We start from the raw sequence: 9,341 nt of genomic DNA, 5'->3' as shown, positions 1-9,341 counted from the left end.
AAAAAAAAAAAAAAAAAAAAGACCCACCCAGCAACCAAATGCAACGTGCATGCCTTATTTATAGCCTGATTTTATACAAAGACATTTTGAGACAGGGAAAATTTAACAGTCTGGATGTTAGATAATATTAAATTAATATTCTTTTCGTTTTTTTGTTTTTGTGGTGCTGAACCCGGGAACGAACCAGAAATTAATTTTCTCGGGTATGAAAATGCTCTTTTCTCTTAAATTTTAGTCCTTATTTGTTAGAGATACATCATGCAGCATTTATGGGTTAATTTATTAACGTCTGGAATTTGTTTTAATATGGTCCAGCAAAATAATAAGTATAGGTGAAACAAAAAGGGTACAAAATTAGTAATTGCTGAGAGGTAACTGGACGTTTGTTATATTCTTCTCTGATGTTGTGTATTTTTTTTATAAGATTTTATTTATTTGACAGAGTGCAAGCGAGCACAAGTAGGGGGAGCAGCAGGCAGAGGGAGAGGGAGAAGCAGGCTCCCAGCTGAGCATGGAGCCCGATGCGGGGCTGGATCCCAGGACCCTCAGCCGAAAGCAGACGCTTAACCGACTGAGCCACCCAGGCGCCCCTAGCGTGTATATTTTAAATATCCATAATAAAACATACTGAGGACTACAAAAAAAAAAAAAAAAAAAAAGGATGAGTTGTGTCCCAAGAAAGGACACAGAGACCAAACCTACACACACGTGACTTTCTGAGCTGACGCATTTTACTACTCTCTCGGCCTTTACACAAACTATTCCTCCCACCCAGAACATCCCCATTTTCATCTAGCAAGTCTTCAGACGTCACCTTCCCCAGAAAGCCTGGGTCAAGCGCCCCCTGAGCTTCCCACATCATGTCCCTTGTCTTTCTGGAAGACACAGTCCGGTAGTGTGTTTCTACCCCCAACTAGAAGGCCACGGAACCCAGCAATCTCTAGCTTCCCCCGACCCTGGGCTGATGTGGACGCCGTGTTTTAAAACTTCCGGAAGGAGCCTCAGTGGCACAGGCGGAGCCTCCGAACTTTTCTGAGCTCTCAAAGGTCCAGTTTCCTCTTTAGGGACGGGGCCAACGACTTTACAGCGCTCTCATTAGCCCTTGTTCCTCCAATGAAGGCGTGGCCGCCTCACTTAACTGCACTTACTTAGACCCAGGCTCTTCATTGGTTCCTTTTTTCGACACTCTGATTGGTCTATATTCCTCCTTGGGGTGGGCCCTCCAGGTGTGGCCAGATTCTCATTGGCCTAGCTCCGTATGATGTCATGAACCAGCGCCCGTCGCTTTGGCTGAGACGTCATTCACGGGCGCCAACCCCGACAAGACCAGAGAGTAGACAGCGGAACAGGCGGAGGCCGCTGGGCCGAGGCGGTAGTAGTGGCGACAGCGACGGCAGCAGCGATGGCCGGGGCGGGGCCAGCCCCGGGACTCCCGGGTGCAGGAGGACCTGTGGTCCCGGGCCCTGGCGGCGGCATGCCGGGCAAGAGCGGGGAGGAACGCTTGAAGGAGATGGAGGCGGAGATGGCCCTGTAAGGCCCGCGGTAAAAGCCGTCCCAGAGTCAGAGCCACCGAGCGCTGGAGTCTCCAGGCCGAAATTAGCCCTACATGGCTCTGTCATGGGCAAATGGGACTTTTGGGATTGTGGGGGCGGGAGTAAGAAGAGGTTGGCAGGGGTGAAGGCGCTATCGCGGTATACCCAACGTTTTAGAATTAATGCGAAGTCCTGAGCTGTGGTGTCGGTTTTGCCTCCTCAGGTTTGAGCAGGAAGTTCTGGGGGCTCCGGTAACCGGCATCCCAACTGCTGTGCCTACGGTGCCCACGGTCCCCACGGTGGAAGCGATGCAGGTCCCAGCAGCTCCAGTGATCCGCCCAATTATCGCAACCAACACTTACCAGCAGGTACGGCTGAGCTAAGGCATACAAATCAGAGAGCACAGTGCCTTGAACACAGTGTTTGTATACAGAGAGCTATTGACATGTCGATTTATTGATTAGCATGACAAATGTTTTATGTGCCAGGCACTGAGAACACAGTAACAACTAAGTAAACAATATCTCTGCCCTTTGGGAGCTTATATTCTAGAGCATGTTGTCCAGTAGAACTTTCTGTGATGACAAAAATATTCTGTATCTATTTAAAATTTACGTTTAAGTTAAATAGTTCCTCAGTCTCATTAGTCATGTTCACCTGCTCAGTAGCAAGCTATATATGACTAGTGGATAGAGATTACTAAAAAGAAAACAAGTAACTGAAACTTGTTCATTCTGTCAGTGATTATTGGGTGCCTTCTCTGCATCAGGCACTATTCCAGGCATTAAGCATGTAGCAGAAAACAAGACAGAAAAACAATTGCTACCTTTTTGGGGTTTATATTTTACTGGGGAAAGACAGGTCAAAGTAGAGTAAGAAAGGCAGAGGTTTATCAGCGTGGTCAGGGAAAGCCTTTCTGAGGAAGTGAGAGTCAAAGATATAAAGGACATGATAGAGGGAACCATGGGGATACGTAGGGGAAGAGCATTCCCAGCAGAGAGAACTGCCATTGCAAGGGCCATAACAGAGGTGCATACCTGACATGTACAAGGAACAGCAGAGAGAACAGCGTGGCTGGAGCAGAGTGAGCAAGGGGGAGAGTGAGAGAGGATGAGGACAGAGAGGTGATAGACACCGGACCTGGTAGTGCCTTGTGGGCCACCATAAAGACCTTGGTTTTTATTCTGAGATGGCATGCTGTTGAAGGATTTTGAGCAGATGGGTATTATGGTCTAACTTAGATATTAACTAACTATGGCTGTGTTTGGAGAACAGACTATAGAGGGCTAGGGCAGAGTTAAGGAGACTGAAGAAGAGGCTACCATAATCATCTAGGCAAGAGACAATGATGGCTTGGACCAGGGTGGTGGCATGGGAGATGAGCAGGAGAGGCTGGACATAATTTCAAATAGTGCCAAATGCATTGAGGAAGATGAAACAGGATAAGAAGAAAAGTTGCTACTGGGAGGGGCTAAGGACAGCTTTCACAAGTGTGATCCCAAAAGCCTTCGCGAAAAGTGACATTTTAACTTAGACTTAAGGTTGACAGATCGTCAGCACCACACAGGAATGCAAAGAATGAAACCCTTGGCCTCTAAGGGTAAGCCAGCCAGGGCAGCTTGGGGGCACTGAATCAGGCCCCTCACCCCAATTTCCTCCCCAACAGGTCCAACAGACTCTGGAGGCCCGGGCAGCTGCTGCAGCCACAGTGGTTCCTCCCATGGTGGGTGGCCCTCCTTTTGTGGGTCCAGGTAAGTAAGGAGTGGTGGAGGAGAGGGAGCCAAGGGATCAGGTACGGTAATAAAAAGGGATGCCTGGGACACTCCTCCCACCATCCTTGTTTCTTTCCATTCCAACAGTTGGCTTTGGCCCTGGTGATCGGAGTCACCTGGACAGTCCAGAGGCTCGAGAAGCTATGTTCCTGCGTCGAGCAGGTAGGTCTGGGGCCAAGAACCCCACATTTAACCAAGCACTCTTGTTTTGACTACTGCAGCATCTTGCCGACATCATTATGCTAACTCACCCTCTTCATTTCATCCCTGCTCTGACATTACCATCTTTCTAAAGCACAAACCTGATCCTATACTTGTCAGTTTGGCCTTCGTAAGGCTTCACTTGATCATTGCAAAGCAACCCCCTTGCCATTTCTCCTAATCCCTACTCTTTGCTGTGTTTCTCCATAGCACTTAATACCTTGTAACAAGCTATACGATTTACTCATTATGGTTATCACCTTTTGTTTCCTCTAAAATACAAGCTCCATGAGGGACAAAAGTCTCGGTGCCTGTCACATTGTAAGCATTATGTGCTATCTGTTGATGGGATAAATAAGCGCCAAGCTCTTCACCTGGCAGTCAAGACCCGACATCACCTAGCCCCTTACAGAGAGATCCCCATATGCTCCCTAGGAGCCCGAAGCATTGCTAGAATGCCCACAACGTTCTTGTTGATCTCCCTTCTCTCCCCTGCTCACTGTCACCCAAATATAACCTTCTAAAGCCTATTAACTAAATTAGAATCAAGTTAACTAGAATCTGTCCTCTCCACAGGTCATTCTTACTTTTGTTGTCAAGGTGACCTTTATATACACAGTCAGTTTTTGTGACACTACTTCCTTATATGTATGAAAAGAATACATGTTCCATAAAGTTCTGGTACGATCTCCATTAGATCAAACTTATTGATTGTGTTACTTAATTCCTGTTATACTTTTTTTATCTGATATCTGAGAAATCTCAACATTTCTTATTCTCCAGTATGGTTTCGATCAAAATGCTCATCTGACCTAGTCACCCTGCCCAGCTTCCAACCCTGCTGTGGCTCCCTGCTGCCCTCAGGAGGACATCTATGGTCCAGCCAACAAGGCTATGCTTGGACGCCTACTGACTTTTTGACCAGTCTCTTATGATGCTTTCCAAATTTCAACTTCTGCTATTACAATTATACTAAACTGAAAAGGGAAAAAATTGTATTTGTAAATGTTCTCCTTGCCAGTAGTCTTTACAGTCACCCTTTGCCTGACCAAAGGCAGTTGGGTCTTTATTATCCTTTAGGTTTCAGCTCACAGGTCCCTTTCTCCAGGAAGCCTCTAGCCACGCTGGCTAGGTCAAAGGGCTCCTCTGGGCTCCCACCACTCCCCAGGCTTCCTCCTCCTAGTTCCACTCACCCTGCCTGGGCTTTACCCCATCCTGGCCCTGATCACTCTGGGATGTCACTCTCTGGTGATGGGTCTATTCCCTTCTGCTTTGGACCAGGAGCTCCCTGAGAGCCTTTGGTCTTTCAGTGTGTCCCTAGTATTGTCCAGAACAGGGACAGGCCCAGAGGAGATGCCCAGTGGTAAATTTTTGTGAATGAACAAATGGAAAGACTCCTGCATCTCCCAGAAGGTTCCCCAGACTCTTCTCCAGGATTTCTTGGATGCTGAGAGTACCTACACACACACACCTCACCTCAAGTGCCCCGGTCCCCCATGACACACACCCCCATCTCTCTCTCCCACAGCTGTGGCCCCCCAGAGGGCCCCTATCCTGCGTCCGGCCTTCGTCCCCCACGTGCTACAGAGAGCAGGTGAGGGGGCCAGGGTCATCATCCCTGCCACATAACTTCCCCCCTCAGCCCTCCAACTCCCCCACTAACACCCTGACAGATTCTGCTCTTTCTTCTGCAGCAGGTGGTCCCCGCCCTATGGCCCTGCGGCCCCCTCACCAGGCTCTTGTGGGCCCCCCTCTGCCTGGCCCCCCCGGACCACCTATGATGCTCCCACCAATGGCTCGGGCCCCAGGGCCCCCTCTGAGCTCCATGGCTGCTCTGAGACCTCCCCTGGTAAGTGTGGACAGGGAGCTCATGGTCAGAGGTGTGAAGGTTGGGGAGATGCTCAATCCTGGCTTGATGGGCCATGTCTTAAGTCTGCCTTCTCACTCTCTGACTCTGTCTCAGTCTCTCACTATTGCTTTTCGTGGCTAAATCTGTTTTTCTTTCTTTTTGTGAGGAAAGTAGAGAAACACATGCTGTGGGTTGTTTCTGTCCCTATATCTCTATTTTTCTTTTGATTTTCCCCGTCTGTTTTTCTGCCCTGGTGTCTTTGTCCCTGTGTCTGTCTCTGACTAGAGCCTCCTTTCTCTGTCTAGGTGTCTCTTGTCTGCTCTCCGGCTCAGGCCCTTCCTTTGTTGTACAGGATGGGAGTAAGATCTGAGCCTCTGAAAGGGCGCTCTTCATTGTCTCGCCTTGCCCACAGGAGGAGCCAGCGACACCTCGAGAGCTGGGGCTGGGCCTGGGCTTGGGCCTGAAAGAGAAGGAAGAGGCAGTGGTGGCCGCGGCAGCCGGGCTGGAGGAGGCTAGCGCAGCAGTGGCTGTTGGGGCAGGAGGTGCCCCCACCGGCCCTGCGGTCATCGGGCCCAGCCTGCCATTGGCCCTGGCCATGCCTTTGCCTGAGCCTGAGCCCCTGCCCCTCCCGCTGGAAGTTGTACGAGGCCTACTTCCCCCACTACGCATTCCTGAGCTCCTGTCCCTGCGTCCACGACCCCGGCCCCCACGGCCTGAGCCACCCCCTGGCCTCATGGCTCTTGAGGTAAGCAGGGAGCATAGCAGTTGGGGATGGGAGGCAGGTAGAAAGGGCGGGGAGTACAGACAGGATCCCATGGCCTTCCACACCCAGAAACCACATGTAGTCCTCTACTGATGGAGGTAGGGGGACCCAGAAAATTGGAGGGGCTGGGAGGACATGGGGAAGGAGGAGGCAGACACAAGTACCTCACATTCAGAAGTACATCCAGTTCTTTAATTATGGAAGCAGGAGAGTGAGGGGCAAAGGCAGGTGGGGGAGCCTGAAGGGGATGCATGGGTCCAGAAGACTCCCAACACCAAGCCCTTTGCACCCCATCCCCTTTCCTGTACAGGTCCCAGAGCCCTTGGGTGAGGACAAGAAGAAAGGAAAGCCAGAGAAATTGAAACGCTGCATTCGCACAGCAGCTGGGAGCAGCTGGGAGGACCCCAGCCTGCTGGAGTGGGATGCAGGTAAGGGGGCCCAAGGGCAGGGCCAGGCATTGCTCATTCAAGGACACACCGAGGTCTCCTCCTTGGGGCAGACACAGGGAAGGTAAACCAGGTCACTCCACAACTGCCGCCTCTCTGTAGGGCAGGCCCTGCTGCGTGCTTACCTCAGGGAGGCCTAGACCGTGGCTCTGAGGGGCAGGCCTCACCTAGCCACTGAACAGAATTTGGTAGAGGCAATTGGTACCTAGGACTTTCTGAACTCTGTTTTATTCATGAGAGGCCTGGCTTGCTAAAGGTAAAAGAGCATTTTTTTTTCCTGCCAACTTCTTATGAAAAATTTTAAACACTGGGGGTGCCTGGGTGGCTCAGTCAGTTAAGTGTCTGCTTTTGGCTCAGGTCATGATCCCACAGTCCTGGGATCAAGCCCCACATCGGGCTCTCTGCTCAGTTAGGAGCCTGCTTCTCCCTCTCCCTCTGCCTGCGGCTCCCCCTGCTTGTGTTCCCTCTCTCTCTCTCTCTCTCTCTGTCAAATAGATAAATATCTTTAAAAAAAATTTTTAACACTGAATTGCACAGTGAACAGTCATGTATATCCACCCCCTAGATTCAGCAATTGACATTTTGCTATATTCACTTTATCCTTCTATGTGTATGTATGTCTTTCTGGATTTTGCTCAGTCATTTGGAGCGAGTTATAAATGAAGTTATCACTTCACTCCTAAATACCTCCGCATTCATCACCTAAGAAAAGTGACAGTCTCTTTTATATCATAATATCATTAACGTTCCTAAAAAAATGAATGGTCATTCTATAGTATCTCATATTCCCTTTATGTTTAAATGTCCCCAGTTGTCCCTAAACCATCTGTTACAGCCATCTTTTCCCGTGAATCAGGATGCATTCAGTTTTCAGTCTCTAGATTATCTTCTCATGAGAATGGTCTCCCTCCTACCATTTTGTCTTGCGTATAACAGTTTTTTGAAGTGTCCAGCCCAGTTGTTTTGTAGAAGACCCCTCTCTCTGAGTTTATCAGACTATTTCCTCTTAGGGCGGCCTAACTTGTTCCCAGAGAGTATCCTTAATCACCAGAGAAGCTGTGGGGCAGCCACAGTGCTAGCTGAGGAAGCGATTCTGAGTCCTTGACTTCTGCCTCTTCTTTTGGGACTCGTCTACCTGCCCCAGGCCAGGGCATGGCAGTGTCAGCCTAGATGTGGTCAGTGCAGGCTGTAGACCCCAGTTCTGTGACCTTGGGCAAGTCACTTAACCTTTCTATTCTTCTTTCCTCACTCCAACAAGGGAATAATAATAATAGTATGTGCCTTGTCAGGGAAGGGATGCTTTGGGCTTGAGTATGTTCGGTCTGGCTCAGGCCCAGCCCAGGGGATATGCTCGGGAATGGCAGTGGAGGTCAGCCTTGGAGAAGGATCAAACAGTGTGTTCGTGTTTTAGAGAATTAGAGCGGGCTTTGCAGAGGAAGCAAATGGGTGTCAGGGCCTAGGGGATATCCATGGGGAGATGTCCAGGAGACCAAGGGATGCTGGGGGCTCAGAGGAGAGGCCAGGGTGAGGACAGAGTTGGAGCCTTCATCATGGGAATAGATGAGATGGTCCTAGGGTGGGGAAAGGCAGTGCAGGTAGTTAAAAGTGGGGTCCCTGGAGCCAGGTGCCTAAGTTCCTGTCCTAGCTCTGCCACTACCTGGTTGAGTAATTTTGGGTAGGTAACATGACTTCTCTGTGCCTTGGTGTAAAAGGGCCGTTGGGAGTTCCAGATGTGTTAAAACTTCTCGAGTACTTAGCAGAGAGTCTAATGCAGGGTACATACCATACAGATGTTGGCTGTTATTATGGAGAGGGCCCCAGGCCAAGACTGCTGGGGATACAGAAGGAAGAGGGTTTGGGGGATGCCTCCAGAGAAGGGGGGGCTGTTTAAATAAGGCAGACATAGGGCCAGGCATCTGCATCTTCTGACCTCTTCTTTCCCAACCCCAGATGACTTCCGGATCTTCTGTGGGGATTTGGGCAATGAAGTGAATGATGACATCTTGGCACGCGCCTTCAGCCGCTTCCCATCCTTCCTTAAGGCTAAGGTGATCCGAGACAAGCGCACAGGCAAGACCAAGGGCTATGGCTTCGTCAGCTTTAAGGACCCCAGCGACTACGTGCGCGCCATGCGTGAGATGAATGGTGGGTGAGGCCTCTCTCAGGGACTGTGGGTATGACCAGCATCTGGCCTGAGCCTGACCCCAAGCCTGACCTTGAACCCTCCATTCCCACAGGGAAGTATGTGGGCTCACGCCCCATCAAGCTGCGCAAGAGTATGTGGAAGGACCGGAACCTGGATGTGGTGCGCAAGAAGCAGAAGGAGAAGAAGAAACTGGGCCTGAGATAGGGTCTGTGGCTGGGCACCCGCTCCCTCCTGGCCGGGCACTGGCTCTTCTCCCAGTTCTCTTTGGAAGATCCCCCACTATCCACCCACCCACCCTCCCCCAAACCAGTTTCAATAAATTTACGTTATTTCCGTCCCTGGCTGAGCTTGGAAGCACTCTTTGGGGAGTAGGGCTTGGCATCCCCGGATCTGGGAATAGTGAATCGTGGGGAGCTTTAAAAGTTTACCTAGACAAACATGCAGATGGGCATTTTTCCGTCCCTACTGTGCACCCATCACATCTTCCTTAAGCCTCTTGCAAGTGTATGCTGAGTGCAGCCCATTCCACAGAGGAGAAAGCAGCGGCTTATAGCGAGCAAGCCGAGACTCAGCCCGGTTGTCTTCTGACTCCAGCCTGTGTTCTCAGTACAAGGTAGGGGTTCTTCTGGGCC

At 50.3% G+C, this 9,341-nt stretch overlaps 1 protein-coding gene across 3 annotated transcripts; it reads left to right on the top strand.

Annotated features, from left to right (window-relative positions):
• Positions 1-1,303: 1,303 nt before the first annotated feature.
• Positions 1,304-9,046, top strand: RBM42 (RNA binding motif protein 42). 3 transcript variants are annotated; one of them, XM_040632833.1, is made up of 10 exons: positions 1,304-1,530; positions 1,756-1,900; positions 3,199-3,283; positions 3,392-3,466; positions 5,034-5,099; positions 5,200-5,354; positions 5,767-6,099; positions 6,428-6,545; positions 8,514-8,708; positions 8,801-9,046. In XM_040632833.1, the coding sequence occupies exons 1-10, from the start codon at positions 1,403-1,405 to the stop codon at positions 8,911-8,913; spliced, it is 1,413 nt and encodes a 470-aa protein (XP_040488767.1). In that variant the 5' UTR covers positions 1,304-1,402; the 3' UTR covers positions 8,914-9,046. The 3 variants fall into 3 exon arrangements, with proteins under 3 accessions (XP_040488767.1, XP_008710333.1, XP_040488768.1); XM_008712111.2 differs by having other exon boundaries at positions 5,179-5,354; XM_040632834.1 differs by lacking the exon at positions 5,034-5,099.
• The last annotated feature ends 295 nt before the right edge of the window (positions 9,047-9,341 follow it).

The sequence above is a fragment of the Ursus maritimus genome, unplaced genomic scaffold (genome assembly GCF_017311325.1).
Source record: "Ursus maritimus isolate PB19 unplaced genomic scaffold, ASM1731132v1 scaffold_19, whole genome shotgun sequence".
Lineage (NCBI taxonomy): Eukaryota > Metazoa > Chordata > Mammalia > Carnivora > Ursidae > Ursus > Ursus maritimus.
The sequence above is the reverse complement of the archived record's forward strand: the minus strand, read 5'-3'. Positions and strand labels throughout refer to the sequence as shown.

Coding starts and splice junctions, on each gene's coding strand:
- RBM42 (XM_008712111.2), top strand. CDS start 1,403: ATGGCCGGGGCGGGGCCAGCCCCGGGACTCCCGGGTGCAGGAGGACCT. Junction 1,531..1,755: donor ATGGAGGCGGAGATGGCCCT/GTAAGGCCCGCG, acceptor TTGCCTCCTCAG/GTTTGAGCAGGAAGTTCTGG. Junction 6,546..8,513: donor CCTGCTGGAGTGGGATGCAG/GTAAGGGGGCCC, acceptor TCCCAACCCCAG/ATGACTTCCGGATCTTCTGT.